A 27,915-nucleotide genomic window follows, 5' to 3' on the forward strand; every position below is an offset into this window, starting at 1 on the left:
CAAAACCGACGAGAGCAGCTGTCACGAGTCGGGTCATCCTTGGCCGAACCGACGCCCGATCAGTCTTGAAGGGCGGTGTTTATTCACGCCACTCCGCGCGGTGGTCCACCGAATTACCAAGGCCGCTCAGCGATAGATAACAGCGCCGAGGCAGGATTATGCTTGTTGAGCGGAGGGGGAAGGGTGGTAGCGACGACCCTTGTATGTAATCCGGCCAGGCATACTTGGCATGCCTTACGCCAGTGGACCACACCTGACACGGAGTGGTACGCCAGTGGCCGTGTGGGGCCGCCAGCCAGCTCCGAACCTGGCATCTGGTCTGGTCTTTCGTGTTCCTAACAATAGAATATTTAACAAAAATATTAGTACTAAAAAATTATTATTTTTTCATTGTCTTCCTCGACACACATTCTTAACATCGTCATTACTAACAAGGACTCCATAACTATAACTGTCACGACTGTATAAATATGTTTACACAAAATACTATGCCTACCAAAGACCAATCCTGTGCATATTATGACTAATAGAGTGCTTACTACAAGCATATAGACCAAGATTCACCGAACAAATGGAAATTTTTTATACATGGTATGCCTTTCAACCAAGTCCTGACCAATGTTAGGCATAGGCTATAGTCCGAGAGTTTCCGAACCAATAAGTCTTCTTTGTCAATAGGTTTTAAGTTGTGGTCACCCGGCCTCTGTAGAAGGCCCGGGAAGTACCTGATGGGCGCTACAGGCATTGCGGTGCTGCTGTTGTCCAGAGGGGAGGGGGGTCGCCAAGCTAGTGGGACACTAGGCCGTTGGTGATGGGTCGCGGGTGTTCTGCCCCCGCGTGCCTCGCCAAGAATGCGGCTGGAAATCTACCCTGAAACTCCCTACGTGGCTGTGAGGCCGCTCGGCCGTGTGGAGGATGGAATGGTGCGCAATACGATTAATAGGATACTTTTGGCCGGGTAAGGTAGGGTATCAATTGCAGGATACGATAGTATACGATTGGTAGGATTTGGAATCATATGATTGGTAGGATCTGGTAGGATAATATTGGAAGTATATGATAAGTAGGATACCATTGGATACTATTGGTATGATGCAGTAGGATACGATTGGTCATGATACTGTAGGATATGTTCTGCAGTATACTATGTTTGAATCAATGGTATGTGGTTTTATGCCAAGTAGCTGGGGGCGGCGCAGCATGACACATAACAGCTGTTATAATATGTTTAACGATTATTGAAACTAGATGAAAATGGATTTTTGTAACACTTTGGAATGTTTATATTGATATAAGTAATTATTTAAAGTCCACGGTGACCTGTTTATGATTTGTAATAAGTAAAAAAGTAAAAAAAAAAACCAAGCCTGCTTACATTTGATTGTTGACAAAATCTTAGGCTTACGTGATGTATTTTGAGGCAAGGAAAATTGTTTTGGTGTGTCCGTCGCGATCGGTTGGGGTAGGGGGGGGGGGGAAGCTTTTTTTTAGGTTTTTCGCTTAGGGCGCCAATTTCCCCTGCACCGGGCCTGAGTAGCGTGTGTATAATTATTAGTGGTTTTGTGGTCTCTTCTTTGGATTTTAAATTGATTTTATATCAAGCTTAAGTTTTGATGAGTAGGTATATATTTACTATAATACTTTTGTTCAAATGGGATTGATGTATAGTTATGAATTTTTCTGTTTTTTTTTTTTTTTTTCGGAGATTTTTGATGAAAATGCTTGTAATACACCTTATTACAATCGCCAAGTAGGTACATTTAATTCAAATATTAGGTATGGCAGTTCAAGACTCTAGTTTAATAACATTATAGGCTAATACCTATGTATTTTCGTGTGTTTTAAAAATGTTTAATTCCGCACTGTAATACTATTTTTTGTGGAGAATATCGATCTTTATACTTGTCTTTGTTTTAACTTGAATGTATTCCATAGGGCGCGGTTACACGGGACCCTGAACTACTTCAGGTGAACATGTTTAAGGAAACACGTTTACAAACGCGAAAGTGTACGGTTACACAGTAGTTGCTGAAAAGTGTGTTTAGTTCTAAAACCGATTGTCTACTGTCAATGAATGACTGTGTTGTTGATCTCTATTTTGTAATTGTATCCAGAAAACGCGGGATTTTCTCACTTGTTTATACAGCATTATCAGGAGAAATAGAATGTGTTTTCATATTGCTCAATATTTTTTTTTTACAAATCGGGAATTCAAACAACATGCACAGTAAAATTTTTAAACTTATTTATTATTATTTTTTGAGCGAGAGTACCTATCTCAGTTTTAAGAAAATTAAGGTCAGGATCAATTAATATATATATATATATATATATATATATATATATATATATATATATATATATATGTTGATTTTTTGTTGTTGCATTCGATAAAATATTACTCGAACTTGTGCCAGAAACACTTTCCATCTTGAATTTCTGCAAAAGACTGTTTATATTCTAAAGAGCCAATCAGAGGCTAATGTAGAAGATATGTCGATCTGAACTACTTTGCCAACCTGTTTAAGTTAAATGGGAAATGGCCTCGAACGAAACATGTTCAGACTGTGTAACCGCACTCAACAGCTGAACATGTTTCGTTCGAGGCCATTTCCCATTTAACTTAAACAGGTTGGCAAAGTAGTTCAGATCGACATATCTTCTACAATAGCCTCTGATTGGCTGTTTAGAATATAAACAGTCTTTTGCAGAAATTCAAGATGGAAAGTGTTTCTGGCACAAGTTCGAGTAATATTTTACCGAATGCAACAAAAAAAAATTCAACAGAGATATATATATATATATATATATATATATATATATATATATACATATATATATAAATTGATCCTGACCTTAATTTTCTTAAAACTGAGATAGGTACTCTCGCTCTAAAATAATAATAAATAAGTTTAAAAATTTTACTGTGCATGTTGTTTGAATTCCCGATTTGTAAAAAAAAATATTGAGCAATATGAAAACACATTCCATTTCTGCTGATAATGCTGTATAAACAAGTGAGAAAATCCCGCGTTTTCTGGATACAATTACAAAATAGAGATCAACAACACAGTCATTCGTTGACAGTAGACAATAGAGGTGTAAAAGTAACGAAAAAATGTGTACCCGTATGTATTCGTTACTATAACAATTAGTACTCGTTACTTTCGTATCGTTACTCGTTACTTCTGATACTGCATGACATGGCACATGCTATGTTATGTAACAGCATCGAATCGAGTCGTATTTCGTACGCGTACAGTATGACGTCGCGTAAATAAAAATAAATCGAATATAAACAATCAAAAATATTTGTTAATTAACAGCTTTTGTTAACCAAGAAACAATTAACTCTCATTAGAGCGGCTTTATTATAATATATCTTTTAAGATAAGAACATAAAACGTGAAAATACGCGATTATAAAAAACAAAAACATACATATTTATAATTTGTAAAAAATAATTTCTTACGTTGTTTCTGTTCGAATCTAAAACTTTGTCTACACACACATTACCTTTAATAAACAGTAAAAAACTTGGACGACGAATTTCCAAATCATACTTTTATTAATAAACAAACATCGTTCTTTGTAACGAATACGCGCGCGCATGCGTGAAACATACGAAAGATGCGAGTAACGAAATGCATTCGTGTGTAACGTTTCGTTACTCGTTACTAGATGCCGCACCCGTTACTCAGTAACGAATACATACGGTTTGCTACAGCTCTAGTAGACAATCGGTTTTAGAGCTAAACACACTTTTCAGCAACTACCGTGTAACTGTACACTTTCGCGTTTGTAAACGTGTTTACTTAAACATGTTCACCTGAAGTAGTTCAGGGTCCCGTGTAACCGCGCCCTAAAGATCAAGAAGACCTCCTCGTTCGGAACGTCTTGGACTATATTCCTAAAGGCATACCATGTATCGACAAAAAATGCTTCATTATTCCTCGAAATTGAGGCCAGGGCGATACCACATGCCTCCTGACTGCACCATGCAGTGTAAAATTCCGCCTACTTTCTGGTATGCCACAGCGAGTCATGAAAATGGCTCGTCCCCTTCCGACACTTATTTCTTCCGAGTCTTGAGTTTTCTATAGCTGCCCAGCCATGAGACTTTGCTGGTCTGGTCCACGAGTCGGTATTTTATATTACCGACCATCCCAACAGCTCATCAATGCTGGGGCCCGAGCTATCTGCCATCAGCGGGACGTTTTTAGTTGCAGACAGTCCCTGCATGCAGTAACTTGACCTGCAAAATGCATTAAGCCCCACTTTCGCGCCACGAGAAGCACATAGCCAGGCCCAGCTAAGGGGAGAATTGCCTGTGTACTCTCTGGGGTATTATGAACGTTCTCTCGCTGGTCATTTGGCATAAATCCCCGACGGAGCTCGGACCACGGAGATTCGGACCATCGTCCAAATCACCAATGTCAGATTGTCACATGGATCAACCAGCGATCAATGTCCATTGTACCTACACATTCAAAGATATTGCAATTGTATACGGGCCTTAACATTAACATAATTTTGAGGGTTTTATTTTTACGTTGTAACCTCTAATAACCCATGTGTTCTTCGCCATTTATGATTCGTTGCGATTGAAAAAGACAGCATTTCTGTTTTCGTTAGGCACGATTCTTATTGGCTAATTCCGGCCAACTTAAACATATTTTATAACCCATTCTATTTGCAAAACATTCTATTGGAAACTCAATTTATCCAACTTTTTAAGCAAACATGGCTGCGTTAGTGATGAAAAAAATAAGTTCATTGTGTCCTTTCATGCCCAGGAGTAATGCTCGTTGTTTCATGCATCCTGTAGCCTTTGAGAGGTTTGTGGCTGTAGTCTAAACCATTTTCTGCAAATAAAAATTGCCTCAAAATATATTGTGCAAAATTAATGTTAGCATCGTAAACTTTCGGATTTATTTTCATTGCAAGCTTAATGCAGTCGTGAAATAATAATGAAAAAAATATTTTGTAGGTAAAAGAAGGACCGGTTACAGAAACATCCTTACTATTCAGAAACAGCAAAAGTTTTTGGCAAGGTGACATGAAGTATTCCCCATTCTGCTATGAATCTGTACGTAAATGCCGGGTACCTATGGAGTATCATAAATTCTTCGCACAGTATGTATTGATGAATAAGCGTGTGTATTTATTTATTTATTTATTTATTTATTGAGGCCCAAATGTTTTTACATATGTTTGAAAGTCGCAAGAATGGCATAAATATTCTGATGTGAAATGAAAAGGCGTGAGGGTTCACAGTTGCGGTCATCGAACTGCAGTCACTTGTGTGATGCGCAGGCGCTTTGTTCCGTAGCGCGTGATGCATGTAGTGTGCTATCTCCTCAAACTGCCCAGCTAGAAGCATAGGACGGTAAACACAACAGCGTTTGCACCAGAAATTCTTTAAAAAAAAATAATTTGACTCCTATAAGTTTTGTTTTGATTTCGTCGGTAATCAGCTGTGAGAGAGATATACGTAACTTAACCTTGAACTCAGATGTGTATTTTTTCCACTTCAGATGATAAACAAAAACAAATATATAATGGTTTTCGTAAAGAACGAGAATAATAATTAATGTGTGGTTTTTAACTTAAATTATTTTTGGAAATTGGTAAACATATTCGTGAAGGTGAACGTGCGGATGTTAAATAAAATATGTAATGAGACTGGAAGTTGAAGTTTTGTTGGTCAACAAGTGAAAATTACGTTTGAGTTATAAAAGTGTATTTAATGTAATAAGCCGAAGAATTATTAATTTTTCTTTTCAACAATGGCTGAAACCGTTATGTAATTTTAATGCGCCTTTGTTTTCACCCTAGTTATGAGTGAATAAAGGTACTCTTAATTAAGCTAGCTTTATTTTAGTTTGTACATAAATGTAAAAGTTAAACAATGAAGTTGTGGCTAATAACATTTGTTAAAAAAAAAGATGATCATCTATAACATTTTATCTGGTACTTAAGAAACAGGATAAAATGTTGAATAATTCCATCTTTGTTTCTAATGTAACAATCTCTTTTCTGATGATATAGGCTGTAAAATAATTGTCTATTGTTTTATGTATTTTAATTATATATTTTAGGTTTAAAGTATTCCATACAATACTGTCAAAACAATTTTGATCTAAGTATAGTCATGAACGAAATACAAATGGAATCTGTCCTTGTTGCAAGTTAAGATATATAAATACTTTATTAGAATGATAATTCTTGAAGTATTCTCATTTATTTAAGTGATCATTAATAAAGCAAATTATTATCTTAGACAATAGGTAGGTACCCAAGTGTCTAATAAAGCTCAAAGCACAGGTGCTATAACATGTATTAAAATAAACCAGGGTTGTTTTAACTAAAAAAAGGTTTTGAAATTTGTTGTATCAACAGTCAGCTTCATCTCATTTACCAAATTCCAAATGTTTATATCTCAATTCTCTTTGTTAATCGCAACAGTAATTAAAGTCGACGTAATCTGCAAAAGAACAGGTGTAGAATACGTATATCGTCTTGCGATGTAAAGAAGAGCAGCCAATCGTTTGAAGCTGGGTCGTGTGGACCCGGTGCTGCCACGCCTGTCGTGCCTGTCGCAGAACTCGTCTCGGGGAGAGAATGGTGAGCATGAGTTCGACGCTGGTGGAGACGGTCTCCATCAACTACGAGGACTTCAACGAGAGCTTCCTGACGTGCGGCACCTGCCTGTGTGAGTATCGCTGGTTGTGCAAGTCCAGATGCCTGTGTGAAGTCCAGGTGCTTGTGTGAAGTGCATATGCCTGTTTGAAGTCCAGATGCCTGTGTGAAGTCCAGGTGCCTGTGTGAGTATCGCTGCTTGTGTAAGTCCATATGCCTCTGTGAAGTCCAGATGCCTGTGTAAAGTCCATATGCCTGTGTGAAGTCCATATGCCTGTGTGAAGTCCAGAGGCCTGTGTGAAGTCCAGATGCCTGTGAGAAGTCCAGGTGCCTGTGTGAGTATCGCTGCTTGTGTGAAGTCCAGATGCCTGTGTAAAGTCCAGATGCCTGTGTGAAGTCCATATGCCTGTGTGAAGTCCATATGCCTGTGTGAAGTCCAGAGGCCTGTGTGAAGTCCAGATGCCTGTGTGAAGTCCATATGCCTGTGTGAAGTCCATATGCCTGTGTGAAGTCCATATGCCTGTGTGAAGTCCATATGCCTGTGTGAAGTCCAGATGCCTGTGTGAAGTCCAGATGCCTGTGTGAAGTCCAGATGCTCTTGCAGGGGCGTAGCCTGGCGGGGGGGGGGGGGGGTTAGGGGTTCAAACCTCCCCCTTAGCACCAAATCTTTAATTAAATTTCTTATTCATCACTCAAACAAATTTCATATTAAAAATAATCAAATTTTTACTATTACAATATTTAAATTTAAGTACCGAAAACTGCTAAAATAGCACTATTTTACACCTTAAAATCCAAATTTTCCTGGGGGAGGGCCCCCTGACCCCCCGCTTTAATACGGGGGGGCGGGGGGCATGCTTCTTAACACCCCCCATACACAAATCCTGGCTACGCCACTGTGCCCTTGTAAGAATAGCTGCCATGTACAATACCAACTCCCTGTATAAGTCCATCTGGCTGTGTTATTCCATCAGCCGCTGTGTAAGTCCAGCTCGCTGTTTATTCCATGTGGCTCTAAGTGCTGCTGCCTATGTGAATCTAGCTGCCTGTGTCTGAGGTGGGCGGACGCTGCAGGATAGAGGGTTTCCTAGGAAATCACGAGAGAGTTTGCAGGCGAGTCACAACAGTAGTGAATGCTCTTTTATCTACGAGTTAGCTGTAATTTAATGTGCATGTTTTCTAATAACTCAAGACTAAAGTTATTCCTCGTATGATTTTAATTTTGCCTATTTGTGTTAAAGATTTTCTGCTTGTTAGTTTGGGTTTTTCAAAGAATGTAACATGGCTATTTAAGGGCATTGGCCGGCTGGCTACATTTATTAATGTTTTTTACAAAGCAGTGATTGTGCTGTGGACGTATTATGCTAAGAAACGTTCTATAGCTGCAGTTCTTTCTGTTCCTATTGGATGCCACAGTTGAACTAATTAAGTTATAGGCTGGGACACAGTAGGGAATCTAAAGTGTGAAGTCATACAGTAGACAAGTGGATTGGGAAAGAATGAAATTGCAGTGCATATGGCAGAATGGCACATATTCTGTGGTTTTCTTTATAGAGATATTTTACATTTATTGAATGATATGAGTGCATGGGTACTGGCTAATAATTCCAAAATAGGGTTTTTCATGTTTTTAAAATATACACTATTCTACATTCACCACCCAAAGAGAAACAATAAAAGTTCAAATGCTTTCTGATGATTACTTCTTTAAAATAATTATTTTTAATTATGTAGTGCTTAAACCAAACAAAAAACTGTGCATTGAAATTAAAGTTGGCTTATTAATTTTTTTTATATTTTTTATTCTGTATTTAACATTAACTGCATTTGAACGAGAGATCTTTCAGGAATGTATGATCTTACAGTTAAAAAAGAGAGGAAGCTACTAAGATAAAACAGTGCATATAGTGCATTTGATCTGAATTTCAGACAATGTGATTCTTGTTCAGTCACAAATATAATTGACAATTGTTTCATCTTGGCAAAATCCATAGAAAAAGGTCAAGTGCATTTTACAATAGGTACCTGATTCCTATTGGTTGAAAATCACAGAGGGGATATTAATGAGGTCATTTTAGTAGGCCGAAAAGATTGGAATAGAGTTGGAAGTTAAGGAGTTGGTAGAACTGGAGGTAAAGAAACAAATAATACTGATGCATTTGCTTTGGTTCAGTGGAGGTTGGGGAAAAAAATAAAAAATTGGATATTCTTTTAAAAAATTAATGATATGTCTTTTGAAGGTAGTTTTATACCTATGCTTTATTATTTTGTCTGAAATCCTTTAAAAAGTAGAACAGTGTACAAGATATTTATGTATCATGGGTGTAGCCATCCTAATATTGTATTTTACAATCCTTAAAAAAAGTTTCAATTGTGTGCTGTGTAAAATAGCTGTACTTTTCATTTAGGTACTAAATGAGAAAATATTTAAAACTATTTGAACTAGATTTATAAATGATGTAAATTGTGATAGAACATGATAACAGTTGAGGTGACGATGGCAGGCGTGTACGACGGCAGCGAGCACACGCCCAAGCTGCTGCCGTGCTCGCACACGGTGTGTCTGCACTGCCTGACCCGCATCGCGGCCTCGCAGACGCGCGACAACAATTCGTTCCGCTGCCCCATCTGCCGGGAGCTGATCGGTATCCCACGCGGCGGGGTGAGCGCTCTGCCCCCCTCCTTCCTGGTGAACCAGCTGCTGGACCTCATGTCCCGGCAGCGGCGCGAGGTGGTGCCCAAGTGCTCCGTGCACCTGGCGCAGGAGCTGCTGTTCTGCGAGACCTGCGACACGGTGTTCTGCACACTGTGCACGGGCAGCCACCGCGCCTCCGCCGCCAGCGAGCACACCATCATCCCCTTCTCCATCGCCATCAAGCGCATGTCCGAGATCCTGCTGTACAAGGCCAACGAGTGCATCTCCAAGGTGTGTGGCCTGCAGTCCTCTCCTCCATAGCCTCCTGTTCCTTCTCCATCGCCATCAAGCGCATGTCCGAGATCCTGCTGTACAAGGCCAACGAGTGCATCTCCAAGGTGCGTGGCCTGCAGTCCTCTCCTCCATAGCCTCCTGTTCCTTCTCCATCGCCATCAAGCGCATGTCCGAGATCCTGCTGTACAAGGCCAACGAGTGCATCTCCAAGGTGCGTGGCCTGCAGTCCTCTCCTCCATAGCCTCGTCCTGTTCCTTCTCCATCGCCATCAAGCGCATGTCCGAGATCCTGCTGTACAAGGCCAACGAGTGCATCTCCAAGGTGCGTGGCCTGCAGTCCTCTCCTCCATAGCCTCCTGTTCCTTCTCCATCGCCATCAAGCGCATGTCCGAGATCCTGCTGTACAAGGCCAACGAGTGCATCTCCAAGGTGCGTGGCCTGCAGTCCTCTCCTCCATAGCCTCCTGTTCCTTCTCCATCGCCATCAAGCGCATGTCCGAGATCCTGCTGTACAAGGCCAACGAGTGCATCTCCAAGGTGCGTGGCCTGCAGTCCTCTCCTCCATAGCCTCCTGTTCCTTCTCCATCGCCATCAAGCGCATGTCCGAGATCCTGCTGTACAAGGCCAACGAGTGCATCTCCAAGGTGCGTGGCCTGCAGTCCTCTCCACCATAGCCTCGTCCTGTTCCTTCTCCATCGCCATCAAGCGCATGTCCGAGATCCTGCTGTACAAGGCCAACGAGTGCATCTCCAAGGTGCGTGGCCTGCAGTCCTCTCCTCCATAGCCTCGTCCTGTTCCTTCTCCATCGCCATCAAGCGCATGTCCGAGATCCTGCTGTACAAGGCCAACGAGTGCTTCTCCAAGGTGCGTGGCCTGCAGTCCTCTCCTCCATAGCCTCCTGTTCCTTCTCCATCGCCATCAAGCGCATGTCCGAGATCCTGCTGTACAAGGCCAACGAGTGCATCTCCAAGGTGCGTGGCCTGCAGTCCTCTCCTCCATAGCCTCGTCCTGTTCCTTCTCCATCGCCATCAAGCGCATGTCCGAGATCCTGCTGTACAAGGCCAACGAGTGCATCTCCAAGGTGCGTGGCCTGCAGTCCTCTCCTCCATAGCCTCCTGTTCCTTCTCCATCGCCATCAAGCGCATGTCCGAGATCCTGCTGTACAAGGCCAACGAGTGCATCTCCAAGGTGCGTGGCCTGCAGTCCTCTCCTCCATAGCCTCCTGTTCCTTCTCCATCGCCATCAAGCGCATGTCCGAGATCCTGCTGTACAAGGCCAACGAGTGCATCTCCAAGGTGCGTGGCCTGCAGTCCTCTCCTCCATAGCCTCCTGTTCCTTCTCCATCGCCATCAAGCGCATGTCCGAGATCCTGCTGTACAAGGCCAACGAGTGCATCTCCAAGGTGCGTGGCTTGCAGTCCTCTCCTCCATAGCCTCGTCCTGTTCCTTCTCCATCGCCATCAAGCGCATGTCCGAGATCCTGCTGTACAAGGCCAACGAGTGCATCTCCAAGGTGCGTGGCCTGCAGTCCTCTCCTCCATAGCCTCCTGTTCCTTCTCCATCGCCATCAAGCGCATGTCCGAGATCCTGCTGTACAAGGCCAACGAGTGCATCTCCAAGGTGCGTGGCCTGCAGTCCTCTCCTCCATAGCCTCCTGTTCCTTCTCCATCGCCATCAAGCGCATGTCCGAGATCCTGCTGTACAAGGCCAACGAGTGCATCTCCAAGGTGCGTGGCCTGCAGTCCTCTCCTCCATAGCCTCCTGTTCCTTCTCCATCGCCATCTAGCGCATGTCCGAGATCCTGCTGTACAAGGCCAACGAGTGCATCTCCAAGGTGCGTGGCCTGCAGTCCTCTCCTCCATAGCCTCCTGTTCCTTCTCCATCGCCATCAAGCGCATGTCCGAGATACTGCTGTACAAGGCCAACGAGTGCATCTCCAAGGTGCGTGGCCTGCAGTCCTCTCCTCCATAGCCTCGTCCTGTTCCTTCTCCATCGCCATCAAGCGCATGTCCGAGATCCTGCTGTACAAGGCCAACGAGTGCATCTCCAAGGTGCGTGGCCTGCAGTCCTCTCCTCCATAGCCTCCTGTTCCTTCTCCATCGCCATCAAGCGCATGTCCGAGATCCTGCTGTACAAGGCCAACGAGTGCATCTCCAAGGTGCGTGGCCTGCAGTCCTCTCCTCCATAGCCTCCTGTTCCTTCTCCATCGCCATCAAGCGCATGTCCGAGATCCTGCTGTACAAGGCCAACGAGTGCATCTCCAAGGTGCGTGGCCTGCAGTCCTCTCCTCCATAGCCTCCTGTTCCTTCTCCATCGCCATCAAGCGCATGTCCGAGATCCTGCTGTACAAGGCCAACAAGTGCATCTCCAAGGTGCGTGGCCTGCAGTCCTCTCCTCCATAGCCTCGTCCTGTTCCTTCTCCATCGCCATCAAGCGCATGTCCGAGATCCTGCTGTACAAGGCCAACGAGTGCATCTCCAAGGTGCGTGGCCTGCAGTCCTCTCCTCCATAGCCTCGTCCTGTTCCTTCTCCATCGCCATCAAGCGCATGTCCGAGATCCTGCTGTACAAGGCCAACGAGTGCATCTCCAAGGTGCGTGGCCTGCAGTCCTCTCCTCCATAGCCTCCTGTTCCTTCTCCATCGCCATCAAGCGCATGTCCGAGATCCTGCTGTACAAGGCCAACGAGTGCATCTCCAAGGTGCGTGGCCTGCAGTCCTCTCCTCCATAGCCTCGTCCTGTTCCTTCTCCATCGCCATCAAGCGCATGTCCGAGATCCTGCTGTACAAGGCCAACGAGTGCATCTCCAAGGTGCGTGGCCTGCAGTCCTCTCCTCCATAGCCTCCTGTTCCTTCTCCATCGCCATCAAGCGCATGTCCGAGATCCTGCTGTACAAGGCCAACGAGTGCATCTCCAAGGTGCGTGGCCTGCAGTCCTCTCCTCCATAGCCTCGTCCTGTTCCTTCTCCATCGCCATCAAGCGCATGTCCGAGATCCTGCTGTACAAGGCCAACGAGTGCATCTCCAAGGTGCGTGGCCTGCAGTCCTCTCCTCCATAGCCTCCTGTTCCTTCTCCATCGCCATCAAGCGCATGTCCGAGATCCTGCTGTACAAGGCCAACGAGTGCATCTCCAAGGTGCGTGGCCTGCAGTCCTCTCCTCCATAGCCTCCTGTTCCTTCTCCATCGCCATCAAGCGCATGTCCGAGATCCTGCTGTACAAGGCCAACGAGTGCATCTCCAAGGTGCGTGGCCTGCAGTCCTCTCCTCCATAGCCTCGTCCTGTTCCTTCTCCATCGCCATCAAGCGCATGTCCGAGATCCTGCTGTACAAGGCCAACGAGTGCATCTCCAAGGTGCGTGGCCTGCAGTCCTCTCCTCCATAGCCTCCTGTTCCTTCTCCATCGCCATCAAGCGCATGTCCGAGATCCTGCTGTACAAGGCCAACGAGTGCATCTCCAAGGTGCGTGGCCTGCAGTCCTCTCCTCCATAGCCTCCTGTTCCTTCTCCATCGCCATCAAGCGCATGTCCGAGATCCTGCTGTACAAGGCCAACGAGTGCATCTCCAAGGTGCGTGGCCTGCAGTCCTCTCCTCCATAGCCTCCTGTTCCTTCTCCATCGCCATCTAGCGCATGTCCGAGATCCTGCTGTACAAGGCCAACGAGTGCATCTCCAAGGTGCGTGGCCTGCAGTCCTCTCCTCCATAGCCTCCTGTTCCTTCTCCATCGCCATCAAGCGCATGTCCGAGATACTGCTGTACAAGGCCAACGAGTGCATCTCCAAGGTGCGTGGCCTGCAGTCCTCTCCTCCATAGCCTCGTCCTGTTCCTTCTCCATCGCCATCAAGCGCATGTCCGAGATCCTGCTGTACAAGGCCAACGAGTGCATCTCCAAGGTGCGTGGCCTGCAGTCCTCTCCTCCATAGCCTCCTGTTCCTTCTCCATCGCCATCAAGCGCATGTCCGAGATCCTGCTGTACAAGGCCAACGAGTGCATCTCCAAGGTGCGTGGCCTGCAGTCCTCTCCTCCATAGCCTCGTCCTGTTCCTTCTCCATCGCCATCAAGCGCATGTCCGAGATCCTGCTGTACAAGGCCAACGAGTGCATCTCCAAGGTGCGTGGCCTGCAGTCCTCTCCTCCATAGCCTCCTGTTCCTTCTCCATCGCCATCAAGCGCATGTCCGAGATCCTGCTGTACAAGGCCAACGAGTGCATCTCCTAGGTGCGTGGCCTGCAGTCCTCTCCTCCATAGCCTCGTCCTGTTCCTTCTCCATCGCCATCAAGCGCATGTCCGAGATCCTGCTGTACAAGGCCAACGAGTGCATCTCCAAGGTGCGTGGCCTGCAGTCCTCTCCTCCATAGCCTCCTGTTCCTTCTCCATCGCCATCAAGCGCATGTCCGAGATCCTGCTGTACAAGGCCAACGAGTGCATCTCCAAGGTGCGTGGCCTGCAGTCCTCTCCTCCATAGCCTCCTGTTCCTTCTCCATCGCCATCAAGCGCATGTCCGAGATCCTGCTGTACAAGGCCAACGAGTGCATCTCCAAGGTGCGTGGCCTGCAGTCCTCTCCTCCATAGCCTCGTCCTGTTCCTTCTCCATCGCCATCAAGCGCATGTCCGAGATCCTGCTGTACAAGGCCAACGAGTGCATCTCCAAGGTGCGTGGCCTGCAGTCCTCTCCTCCATAGCCTCCTGTTCCTTCTCCATCGCCATCAAGCGCATGTCCGAGATCCTGCTGTACAAGGCCAACGAGTGCATCTCCAAGGTGCGTGGCCTGCAGTCCTCTCCTCCATAGCCTCCTGTTCCTTCTCCATCGCCATCAAGCGCATGTCCGAGATCCTGCTGTACAAGGCCAACGAGTGCATCTCCAAGGTGCGTGGCCTGCAGTCCTCTCCTCCATAGCCTCCTGTTCCTTCTCCATCGCCATCTAGCGCATGTCCGAGATCCTGCTGTACAAGGCCAACGAGTGCATCTCCAAGGTGCGTGGCCTGCAGTCCTCTCCTCCATAGCCTCCTGTTCCTTCTCCATCGCCATCAAGCGCATGTCCGAGATACTGCTGTACAAGGCCAACGAGTGCATCTCCAAGGTGCGTGGCCTGCAGTCCTCTCCTCCATAGCCTCGTCCTGTTCCTTCTCCATCGCCATCAAGCGCATGTCCGAGATCCTGCTGTACAAGGCCAACGAGTGCATCTCCAAGGTGCGTGGCCTGCAGTCCTCTCCTCCATAGCCTCCTGTTCCTTCTCCATCGCCATCAAGCGCATGTCCGAGATCCTGCTGTACAAGGCCAACGAGTGCATCTCCAAGGTGCGTGGCCTGCAGTCTTCCTTCGCGTCCACTCCCTCTCGCACTGGTTTGTGCCAGTCACCGTAGGACCATGTTCGTCTCTTAACAATTGTATTAATATTCATTAGTTATATGGACACGTCTGTGTTAGGTAGTTTTCCACATAAAGTGAAAATTATAATCAGTAAACGTTTCCTTAGGCCATCGTGAAATATGTAATTGTTAAGTTGGGTTATCTGTCAAAGTTAAGCCACCTGAATATTTTTTTCTCCAAACTAAATATGGTTGTGAAATTTAATTCTGATTGACAATCAAAATGAAAACTAATAAATCAAATATTTTTTTATAGTTGAACATTTCATTTGATAACAGCAACAGAATAGAGCTAGTCATAGAGGTGCGAGGTTATAGATCTCTTGTGAAACTATTGAGGACTAGTTGAGCTACTGAAAGTTATTATATTTTATATAATTGTCAAATATTTAAATAACGGTTTTATTTTATTCTTCAATGATAAAACTATTGGGTTTTTTTTAGCCCATCATAACTTATCATTCGATACTCTTTACAGGTGTATGTGTTTATGAATATTGATTTTTTTCTTAAATTATTGCAGTGATTGTTTCTGTTTATTCTATTGGTTTTATGGTAATAGATGTGTCCTTTTCAGGTTTGAATCTTGAGTGAGCTAATTGTCATTGATATGTAGCAAATTGTAAAGCTAATATTACACCCATTACATACACTCTTCATTGTGATATCAGCGTTACTTGTGTGATTAGCTTTACACCTGTACACATACAATAGCAAACATAAATAACAAGATAAATCCCAACTGATCAAAATTTTGGAAAATTTATGAAGGAACGTATTTACTGTCTCCTGTAATCGTTGAAAATGTTAGATTTCTGGAAAGTATTTTTGGGGAAATTTTCTGGTAACTTAGCAGATAATTTTCTTCAAAATATGAAAATTTCCCATGTTATACCTCCACAGTAGTAAATATCTCAAATTTATCATCTGTTTTATACAAATAGAATTGAATAAAACATAAATTTGGTTTTCCTTGCCATTTAGTGGTAAATTTGAGAGTTGGGTAGGACCCGTGCCACCCTCTGCTGACTGTTCATCAGTGTTGTAGAGCACAGAGGCGCCTGCACTGTTTGGTTGCAGTAGGTATGCTCCTAGGAAATGACCTGGTGAGTTTGTGTGAGAGGGGAGGGGGGGTTATCGCCAGCGGGGAATGCCTTGCCGATGGCCGTCGCAAGCCTGATCTTCCCTGGGAGGGGGTCGGGGCCGGGAAGGAGACGGCAGCCTCGCTCGGCCGCGGCGCGGACGTGTCGAGCTTCGTCAGGCGAGTCATGGCTCACAGGGGGAAAGTTCGCAGTTGCCAGACTTCCGCTGGTGTTTTTTTCCCCCCGACTCTGTTGATATTCTACGAGTGGATGTTTGCTAAACAATAAAACAATAATAAAAAAAATTAGGGAGCATTTATGCTTTAAAATTGATAGTAAAAATGCACAATAAAACAAATTACATTAATTTTTTTTTTGATTCATGCTCTTTGGTATATACTTTTTTTGTTAAGAAATGACATTCCTTGATCTTCAAACATTAAAAAAAGATTACTTTTTTTATGATTTGAATGAAGTTTTTAATAAATGCTAGTTAATCCCTGTATGGTGTATGAACTTGCACATGGCAGTTGGTAGTTGTGGGACTCGGGAGCGTGGTGTGGCAGCTGACGCAGGCGCAGGACGCGGTGGGCCAGGAGCTGCGTCGCCTCGACCTGGCGACCGAGCAGTGCCTGGAGCTGGTGAACCACACCTTCCACGACCTGGCGACCGCCGTGGAGGCGCGCCGGCTGGCCCTGGTGGCGGCCGTGGGCCAGGCGCGCGACGACAAGCGCCGGGTGCTGGAGGAGCAGCTCGCGCTCATCGAGGGCGAGAAGAGCAAGGTGCGTGCGGGCTTCGTCGCGTGTCGTGGCGTGATTACCAACACGACACTTCTCCTTACACTGCGACTGTCGATGACATTGTGACGGTGTGTACTGCACTCTTTTAGTATGAACACACATTTTGGATGGTATTCATCGCACCAGTGCTATGTTACATTGCACGAACAAGAGGTTAGCGGTGTAATTTAACTGTAGTAAGTAATAATAATAATAATGTGAAATTTTTTAATGGCGTGGTTTCCTTTTAAAATTGCTGGGTGTGTTAGGAGCCGAAACTTTTCACAATGAATTTTTTAACGTAAACAATATTTACGGTTAGGAACTGTTACCGCAGTACTTTATTAATGGATTTATTTTTGTTGTGGCATAACACAGGTATTGCAACATTGAAGACACAATTTCATTTTACTCCATTTTTAAATGAAATAATTGTTGAACAAATGACAGATAGTTTTAAATGCTTGAAACAAAAATCGAACCTAAAAATAATAATTTTTATATCACTGAAAAAGAAGTTTATTTACACACCGCATTTTGGTTCGTGATCGCCAAGTACGGCGCGTGTTTCGGTGGAGCGTGGAGAATACATACTGCGTGTCTGCGAGTGTGTTCGTAGTCAGCCTGCTGGGCTCTTGTGTTGGCGTGGATAGCTTGGGAAATATTATTATATACAAGAAAGTAAAAATGAGTACAAAATAATTTTATGATAACCCTTTTTTCTGAGCTATCTTTTTAAGTCCATAAAAAATATAAATGATGTTAGCAAACATAGCGTAGCCCTACTTTGTTTCTTACGATTGATTTGTTGTCATATTTAGTCACCAAAAAAGTTGCACTAATATTGGTTGGTATCAGTAGCGGATCCAGAAGCTCCCTCCAAAAGCATCTGGGTCCAATATTGTTTTAGTGTTTGCCTTGATAAAGCCTAGCCTCAGCTGGGTCAAGCTCCTCCCAAACCAAAATCCTAGATCCGCCACTGGTTGGTATTTATTATTAGTTTGAAATACGTTTGTGTTGAGCACAGTTTGTTAGTGGACTATGCGGTATCTGTTACGGTGTCTGATGAGAGAAAGGAAAGGGAGGAAGTGGGGAAGGTGAGAGTGCACTGGTGTCCCGGTGCAGGTGGAGCAGGAGTGCGAGGGCCTGCAGTACCAGGTGGAGGTGAGGAACATCACGCAGCGCATCGCCAGCCTGGGCGAGAAGCTGGACGCGGCCGGCACGCTGGGGGAGCCGCGCGAGAACGCCTTCCTCACCTGCGACCTGGCGCGGGACGACAGCCGCGCGCAGCTGGAGCAGGCGCTGGCGCGGCTGGGCCGAGTGCGCACCAGCACCACGCTGCCCGGCCTGTGCACGCTGAGCGCGCAGGGCCGCGCCGTGGTGCGCCTGGAGATGGAGCTGCTGCTCGGCACGGTGGACTACCACGGCCACCCGCGCACCTCGGGGGGCGACCCCGTGGCGGCCGAGGTGACGGGCCCCGGGGGCCGCTGCCTGCCGGCGCAGGTGGAGGACCTAGAGGACGGCCGCTACGCCGTGAGGTTCCGGCCGACCTCGCCCGGCCGGCACGCGGTCGCCGTGCGCGTGCTGGACCGGCCCATCAGGGACAGCCCGCTGTTCCTGGACGTGACGGAGCACAACGACGCGCTGGCCGTGTTCGGGCGGCGCGGCGCGGGCACGGACGAGCTCCTGCAGCCCGTGGCCGTGGCGGTGGACGACGAGGGCCTGGTGTACGTGGTGGACACGGGCAACTCGCGCATCGCCGTGCTCACCGGCGAGCTGCAGTTCCTGCGCCACGTGCTGAACGAGGGGCTGGCGGGCCGCAGCTGCACGGGCATCGCCGTGTCCGGCGCGGGCCTGGTGGTGGTCAACTGGCGCACCAGGACCGTCACGGAGATGAGCACGCGCGGGGACACGCTCTCCCGGTTCACGCACCACGCCTTCCAGGAGCCCATCGACGTGGCGGTGGACCGCAGCTACGGGCACGTGCTGGTGGCCGACAACGGGGCCAGCTGCGTGTTCGTGTTCGACGCGGCCGGCAAGCTGCTGTTCCAGGTGGGCCCTTTCGCTCCCTCTGCAGCAGCATCCTTGTTGAGGGGTTACAAGTTTCCAAACGTACAAAACTTCCAATCGCAGGAGGGAATAGTAGTTGTTTGATGGTATAGGAAGAGAGTGCGTCGGAATGCACTAGCGGTCAAATGGGAAGACGGGCAAGAGCGGTATAGGTGCGTAACAGAGCATAAGGTATGATAGTTGTAACGGCTGGAAGGGAGACAGCATGGAAGATGCGGAAATGACACAGCATTGATGCTGCTTGTGTTTGTCTACTCCTCAGTTTTTTTTTTTTTAAATTGAGATCATACCCAAATCTTAATTATTATCTCTTGTTCAAATTAAAAATGCTTATAATTTATCTCTATGAATACCTTATATGCTCAAAACAAAACCCTCTTCAAAATAATTTCTGCCCTTCATAAAACTGTTTAGAAAAATTTGTAAATTATTGAAGTTACTTTTGCAGAAGTGAATTTACGATGATTCATATTTATGAAGGAAAGGGACTTATAATTTTGTCCTTGAAACTACACACAAGGTCCGCAATTACAGGATGCTCACAACAGTTACAGCTGGTTTCCACAGCAATGACACGTATTAATTATCCCTGCACAAAAAAATAGTTCACTTTAGTGGAACGTTCTTAATACTGCCATAGAAGTCACATGTTCCAACAAGTCCTGCGGTGTCAATGATATAACTAAGGACGTCCTTGTGATGGCAGCTGAAACAAATAATTTTAAGGAAAAAATAAATAAAAATTAAGAAATGTTGATTGAATATCCAATTAGTCATGACTATCAAATATTTTTTGAGCAGTTATCTCCTCGTAGACTGCCAGGTTCGAGTTGGCTTATCATGGTTATCTGTCTGTCAAGGAGCAGTCAGTGTCAGAGCCACTGCACGAGAATGGATGGTAAATGGGCGCCGTCACTGGAAGGGCACGTGAACCCAGTGAAACTCTCTGTGCAGGGTTGTGTTGTAGTTCTGCTCCCTGGTGTTTGCCCCAGTCGTCCCGGCCTGGCCCGCTCTTAGCAGTTGGTAGCAGTGGGCTCTCGAGGCGTCCGACACACCTGGCATCAGCCACCATGGACATGTGGTTGCAACATACAGACAGAAACATCTCACAGTTAACATCCATGTCTCTTGTACAGTTCTTTAGATAACAGGTAAAAAGCTGTGTGGCTTTGAAGTCTGTCACCCTCGTAGCCAACACCTCTCTCACGTTGATTTCAACAACTCCCAACGGAGTAAAAATAATCAAGTGAAACTGTTCACTGGCAGAGACAGGCCCAGGATGCATATAAAAAAAAAAAAATTATGTAAATGATTTCCATATGGAATCAGAAACAATGAGTCGGTGAGGTCTCCGAGTGCACGCGCGGCCTGTCACGTCAGGCGGTGGGTTGGAACTTGCCGGAAATTGGACATTGGTGGCTGACTAGCGCCCCCTTGCGATTACCGTTATGAGTAGTCAACTTCGTGCCACTTGCATTTGAGAATCAATACATACTAAATGCAGGAAAATTAATACTCGTGTAAGTACATAAAAATAACGCCAGTTCTTAATAAAAAATCAGAAATTTTCCGCTTCTGGAATCCTCATCTTCCTTTTGGTAATGTTCATGATATAGCCTTGTTGTAATATCATGTATTACAAATAAAAACAATAGGACATATTTTGGGATGTTATAGAAAGGAACGACACCTTGGGGTCAAAATAAACAAATTGCAATACTATTTTAAGTTGATTAAAGGCTTTTGGCACTAAGTCAGCGCGGTGTAGAGAAAACATAAAGAGGGTTGTGATGTGTTTTCGGAGCAATGAAAACCCTTAACATAAAAAAACCAATTTACAGTTGCTCAAACATTTAGAAAACCACTTGTGGAAGAAGGTTTGTCCTAGTCTAAACTAAGAGCAAGAACTTCCAAAATCTAATGAGTCAAACTCTGCTGATGTAGAGGAATGGCTAGCAGAAGGCGACGCTGATGTTACCATCGAAGATCATCAGTCTTGTTTTGCTACGATATAGTGTTGAGCAAGAGGAGTCGGATGATGAAGAAAAGGAAAAAGACGAAAATACGAGCCACTCTGCAGCAAAGGCTGTGTTTGAGACTGCCCTCAGATATCTGGAACAACAGTCAACTGCTACAGCTATGGACATATTGTGGGCTGAGAAGTGACATCGTGCAGCCGCAAAGGCTAGGTTTAAGGAAATGAAATGGGGAAAAAAAAAAAACATTTTACATTTTTTTAAATAGATTTTCAGTGTCTAAAAGATTTATATTTATTATAAATATATATTTTTTTACTTAGTTTTGATTTATGACATAATTTTGAGCTCTGTAAATGACTTGTGATGCGCGCACCCCCTGCCGCAGGTGGGCCGGAAGGGCAGTCACAGGGGCTGCTTCAGCCTCATCTCGGCCGTGACGGTGGGCCCCAGCGGGGAGATCGTGGTTGCAGACTCTCGCATACAGGTGTTCTCCGCCAAGGGCGACTTCCTGCAGGAGTTCTTCGCGGAAGGCAAAGGTACCGTCGCCTCCCAGCTGTAAGCATTGTAGAGTTTTGGTTCAAGGTCTCAATTGAAGAGTAACTCAAACAGTTTTAGACAAGCGTATGTGTGAGTACTGCTTTGTTGTTTTCTCCTTGCAGTGCCACCAATGCAAAGTGGCGAATCCTGAGCGTAAAGCGTTTTGTGTTCTCCAATTTGCTAAGAGTGAATCTGTGATATAAGTTCAACGTGGATATCGTTTAAAGTCCTTACCGGCTACAGTTGCTACATACTTTAAAGGCAGATGGCCGTCGGTCGTAATGATGTGCTATCAAAAATGACGTAGGTAATTTCCAGATTCGCTAACTGAGCACCTAATGCAACCCAGGCACTGAACATAGCCCTTGCAAATAATGTGCATAGTAATTACATGGTGGTTTTACAATGCTTTTCTTATCGATACTTTCATCCAAATTTCAACTCAAAAATGTTTATTTAAATGCATACGAGCCATTATGCTTGTTTGCAAAAAGATGAGTACCAAACACGTGCATGTCCGCTGGAGGTGGCGAGTGCAGGGGGCGGGGTGTTGCAGGCAAGGGGCGGTACGGGGGCGTGGCCGTGGACGACAGCGACCTCATCGTGGCGTCGCGCTCCGAGAAGAACCGCAACTACGTGCAGGTGCTGAGGTTCAGCGACGGCGCGGTCGTGTCGACCATCGACTCGCACGGCTCCAAGCTGAAGCGACCGAGCGGGACGGCCGTGACCGCCGCCCACTCGGTCATAGTGGTCGACCTGGGCAACAACTGCCTGAAGAAGTACAGGTACTGGTAGTGGCGTCCGCCGGCGAGCATCGCATCACGGAGCTCGGTCACGCATCGTGTAAATACCAAAAAAAATTCATAGCTGCCTTTCATTAGGCTTGCTCCAACAAAGTGAGATATTTTTATTGTTATATAAGATTCAATTGATAAGAAAGTAGTTAGGTATTTTTAAGTTTAGCAAGTGTTGCTTATTGTATTTGAAATAGCCCAAGCTACCTTGCAAACGGTGTGTATCGGTAGATATCATTAGTGGCCTCAGACTTGTGTTTGCGGTTGGAAAGTGAAAGGCATGTGTAAACATGATCTGTTAGTGTTCAAGTGGTTTTCGAAAGTGAAATTTAGGCGTTACTATCAGTAGGCAAATTAACTTAAACTTTGTAAGTAGTATTAGTTGTAATTTTTTTCCCTTATGTTTTATAAGCTTGAAGTCCGTTTCTTTGTGCATCTAATCAAAATATTTATTTTCCAGCATTAATATAAAAGTCTTATAATGCCATCAGTGGTAGTGCTTGTCATGGGTTGTGTGGATTTGCGTTGTTCTATGTTTCTCTGGTATTTGCTACTGTGTGAGTGTTGCGATCCTGCCTGACTTGCAACTCAAACATAAATCTTCATTCTTCTCCAAACCGCAGTTGCAGAAGGAATGTCCGCGCAGTGCATAGTCACATTGCCACCTGCCGCCTCTGCGAGTTGTGTTGGGGAGGGGGGGGGGGGGAGGGAGTAGTACACGATGAGTGAATTTGTTTGATTTCATGAACCATTTCCTTGTTCTCTTCGGCACAAAGCGACAGTTTATAAGGTGACAGTTTCAAGGCTTTATTTTATGCCAGAAATTTTTAGGGCTTAAAAAACAAAATTAAACCTTAATTAGTAATTTGCAACTTAATCATGTATATCGCACATGTTGTTGCAAAGGTAGAGTTGATGTGGAGGGTGATGACTAGACTGGAGACTGGGGATTATTCTGCTGTTTTACCAGGAACGGTACTTCCTAAACAGGTGCTTGGTCAGAGCTCACCAGAATCACTATGCAAAAGCTTCCACCACTTGCAGGTTTCCGTGTCGCACAGCGGACTGGCCCCAGAGCGCCCTGACACCAACAAACACTCCCAGAGGGGAGCAAACTTGCATGGCAAAAATAAAGGTGGACTTTTTTTTAACTGGATTAATGTATTTTCATTACAATGAGTACGTTAAATAAAATTAAATACGGTGCAAGTGCACATACATACCTGTGTTGTAATTAATAAAAATAATTAAATGTGTAAGTGGTCCTGTGTTATAAATGTAATTCTGAATGTGTTCTGTAGGACAAGTATTTATGACAAGTAATTTAATTGTTCTCTTTACAAACTTAATTATTTTCCTCTCAAAAAATTTATTTACATTACTAAAACCTTTGGCAAAAATTTGACATTATTATTAAAACGGGAACTGTGTATGATTTCTATCCGAGTTTGTTGAGTGACATAATAGCATTACTAATAGTAATAACTAATGTGGCTATTAACACACTTTTTTATTATTCATATTATCTAAATATATATACAGCCCAATGTGTAAGTCACTGACTGACTTATCAATACAAAATTATAACCCACTTCCAGACAAATTAGAACTCAAAATTTTCACATGAGGTAGATCGGAACCTGTAACCAAAAGGAAAAATATTAAACCCAAAATAAAATTAAAAACTATCATATTCTATAAAGCCAGGCCATCGTAGTATTGTTATAGAAGAATCGTTATGGCAACACTATTGTTAGAGATTATATAAAATTGTTTAAAATATATAACCACAAATAAACAAATAATTGCTATAAACTTTTTTTTGTGACTAAATGCAATACATAGTATCTTATTGGCGACAAAACGCTACATATATTACTGATGACAACACTATTATATCACTAACCAACAGATTTTTACTATGTCCTTTTGTCTGCTTGTTCTCACGATGGGAATGTTTATTTATGTATTTTTACATAGCCATGGACTACAATAAGTGAACACACAAAAAATGTGAGCGTTGTATTATTTGCTGCGGAAATGTATTGAAAACCATGGCATCCTCTACTATTCAAGCTGAAAGTTTTGTGAGTTTTTCTAGATGTTTACTTTATTACTGAAAGAGTTTGTGGATTTAGGTTAAAGTTAATTTTACAAGCTAGAAATAAAAATGTTTAAGTTTGGCACACTAAAATATTAAACAATTTGCATCTCACTGCATGTTTCACGTAAATGTATAACTCTACATGATTTTTAAAGCAGTGTTCAAAAAAATACCACCTTAATGTTTTACTTTTTGGTTGTTAAAAATCTGACGAAACCTGGCTCTCTGACCCCTGTCGTGACGAGAGCGCCGGCCAGCCTAGAACTCGGGGAGTGAACGGGTTCTCACCTCGTGGCCTACAACAGGGGGCAGGACAACAGCGGCCGCTCGAGACGCCACTTAGTTCGGTATATGTGTAAAAAATTTTGACAGTTGTTAAGTTTATGTTTGTGGGCTAATCAAAGAATTATAACTGTAAAACATACCATTTTCAGATTTTTCCCATGCAATAGTCTCTACTCCAGGAAATTACGATTACATGCAATAGTTTCATTTAGACTTGAAAATGGTGATTCCACGCATGTTAGTTAGCTTTGCAAGGTTCGACAGTGTGGGCTCTGTGGGGCGGGCTGTGATCAGCTGATCACGCTCGGAACACGAGTGGATACGAGCCGACGCGACTGAGTAGACTGAGGCCGTGCTGGAGAGCACTTACATTATTAAAATACTGGCCATCTTTCCAGTTGCGTTACGTTTTTGGCTCTTTTTGTGTTTCTCCACATTTAAACATTTCCAATTTTTCTCTCATTTGAAACTTGTGCTGAAAGAGTTCTCACTTGCATCACTTGTGAGGCTATAGTTACATTTCATTTACCCGTCAAGAAGTATGAATCCAATCTTAAAACAATATCCATGGCTTCAAGAACTGCAATTACTTTTTGAATTTGATTTGAGATGATCGACAAGTTGCTTACAATACCATCTTGCCCAGGTTGTGAGACGTCACTAAACAAACTAAATTATTCAATTGGTTTAAGTGGTAATGGAATTAATTTTATTTATTTATTTAAAATTGTAACATGCCCACCGACAGTCTTTAGAGTTTTAGACTTTGTGGCGGGCACGACACATATGGACAAATTTAAGGTTGTCCCTGCAAATGTATGGACTCCCACCGTAGCAGGGAAAACATCCGCATGTGGCCAACACATGAGGACAAGAGTACCACATATACCAGTGACAACAACAAATACAAACAAACTCAGATTCAATAATTAAGGACAAACACAATAAAAATAAAATAAATACAAAATAATACAGACAACTGTAAGCATCATGTACACTTGAAGCTTATTTTACTAACAACTTGGAGATAATTTTTCTTTCCAACACATTACTTGAAGTTAGTAACCTGCCCCATAATTGTGCATCGGGGAATTTCTTGTACAGTTATTTATAATGTGCTGTGCCTTTTTGCTCGCAGTTCCTACACGCCTGGTTTCACTGCTTTAAATTAACAAATATTTTTGTGATCTTCATCGTTTATAAATTTTACTCCCTTTCCATCCAGAATGCTAAATGCAGGTTGCTGTATGATTAATATGCATCTGTTAACTGGGGGTATGAAGTTTTCGTGGCTCTAGCAACCATGTTCTGGATTTGTTTTCATCTAGAACATCTTCAAAATTTGCATAAAATTCACTTTGTCAGTTAGTGTTGATATATACACGTCATGTGTTGTACGTACACTTGGTTTTAAACTGAGTTACTGCAATGCCATGGTTCTCTTGCACAGAGACCAGTGTTCAGTTGCCTTTGTGAGGAGCACTTACCAGGCCACGTGCGAGTGTGATCCTGCACACCTCTCTGGTTTCTGGTTTGTGATTGGTTGAGCCCAGCAGTGCAGTCAGGTGTCTCTTCTCATTGGTGTGTTTCAAGCTGAGCCTGCTACCAGATCACGTCACATGTTTTGGCCGTCTCTTTTCGTTGCTTTTGGGACATCGTGTTTGTTTGTGTCCCTTTCATTTAATTACATTTTATGTTCAGCCATATTTATTGTTCTTCCATTCAGAGTTTGCGGTAGCATGCTGTTTAGTATTTTTGTACTTAATTAATATGTATTCATTTTAGAGATATGATTCATTAACATGTCTGGTGTTACCTTTATTAAAACTGTTTTATTTTTTATTTTACTGTGTGTTTTAACTTTTTTTTAACAAGATAATAAATAACTTTTTTGTTGTGTTTAGCAGTGCTAACACCATAGTTCTCTAAATAATATGTAGCCGTATGACATAATGACTGTAACTAAATTTCTAATGAATATTGCATGATTTTAAGAGTGTATTGTTTGAATTACACAGCTTTGATATTTAGTTCCTATAGCTTTTATTATTTTATGTGATACTATACTGTATAGTTTGGTTGTATGTTCGAACTAACTTCTTACAAGTGTCCTCTTGACTGATAAGCTCCATGCCAGAAACAGTACGTACAGTGTATTTGCCATTATGTGTTATTTTGCTAGTAAATAAGTTGTAATGACTAGATGTGATAAATTTTTCTTGTAGATATACCTACATAACTTAGTTTCACAGGCCTGTTTATTATTTTCAGAAGCATGTTTGTAATAATTATAAACATAGGCAAGGGTTATGGTCATGCCAGTCGAGCGGCCGACTTTCGCCAGCTCTGCACTTCCTTCATCTGCTGTGACGGGCTTAAAGCATTATAGCCTTGGTCCTTTGCTTTTACTTCTATTCCCAAGTCAATAAGTTCTGGTTGCTTTAAGACCCGAACCTGTAGCAAGTGTCTATGTTTTATCACACATTGCATTTATTATGTAAGCATGATCCAGAGGCCTCATTTTATAAGTACAAATAATACCCACATATTAGTTACTAGTAATACTTATTCGAAACAAAATATGCAAAAAATGATACATTCATTGCAGGAAAAATAATCCTGAGAACTTTTTTATACATATCATTGTGTTGTTTCCTGTGCAGAATATCTGCTGGAAATACATGTCATTTCGGAGCAGTTTTTTTTCTTTTGTACAAATAATTCACTTGCCGCTGCAACCTCTTGATGTGCGTCGGTGATTGTAGTACAGAGCCTGTCCACTACTTCAGCTTGAGTAGACAACTGTCATAACTAACTTGCCAACATGTTTCATCCCTCAAGCTTTTTTATTATTATTGTCATTATGAGTGGTTTTTGCCTTGATGTACAACAGCCGTCATTTACGAAACGTACTAAATCATGTGTGTTTTATTTCTTTTGCTAATATTATTTTATGTTTGTTTGTATTTGATAAAGTGAGTGAAAAATTGTGAATGTGCTGTGACTAGGCCTTAACATTCTTTTATTTAAATTTTTTGTATGCTCTGTAAAATGTAGATGTTTTATAAAATTGTGTGTTTAATAAATGAAAAAAAAATAAATATTGATATTGAATTTCATTATTAATAGTATTATAATTTAGATACTCTATTTGCAATACTTACCATCATACTTTTACTTTTTGTGAATATTTGTAAATTACACAACTATAACATTTTCTTTAGTTTTATTGTGCAACTGTTGTTTTTAGCATTAATTTACAAAAAAAGGTATTTTAATGCTTCTTTAAGTGTTGCAAACTCAACTAAATACTTGAAAATTTGTATTAAAAAATTAGATTTTAAAGTTTTCAAG

General features: G+C 43.5%; 1 protein-coding gene across 1 annotated transcript; it reads left to right on the forward strand.

Moving 5' to 3' along the window:
- Window positions 1-4,996: 4,996 nt before the first annotated feature.
- On the forward strand, window positions 4,997-27,662 carry LOC134538892 (tripartite motif-containing protein 3-like). Its single transcript, XM_063380493.1, has 7 exons — window positions 4,997-5,136; window positions 6,606-6,715; window positions 9,147-9,568; window positions 16,580-16,795; window positions 17,918-18,844; window positions 21,227-21,377; window positions 21,935-27,662. The coding sequence occupies exons 1-7, from the start codon at window positions 5,060-5,062 to the stop codon at window positions 22,171-22,173; spliced, it is 2,142 nt and encodes a 713-aa protein (XP_063236563.1). The 5' UTR covers window positions 4,997-5,059; the 3' UTR covers window positions 22,174-27,662.
- The last annotated feature ends 253 nt before the right edge of the window (window positions 27,663-27,915 follow it).

The sequence above is a fragment of the Bacillus rossius genome, chromosome 14, assembly GCF_032445375.1.
Source record: "Bacillus rossius redtenbacheri isolate Brsri chromosome 14, Brsri_v3, whole genome shotgun sequence".
In the NCBI taxonomy this organism is placed as follows: Eukaryota; Metazoa; Arthropoda; class Insecta; order Phasmatodea; family Bacillidae; genus Bacillus; species Bacillus rossius.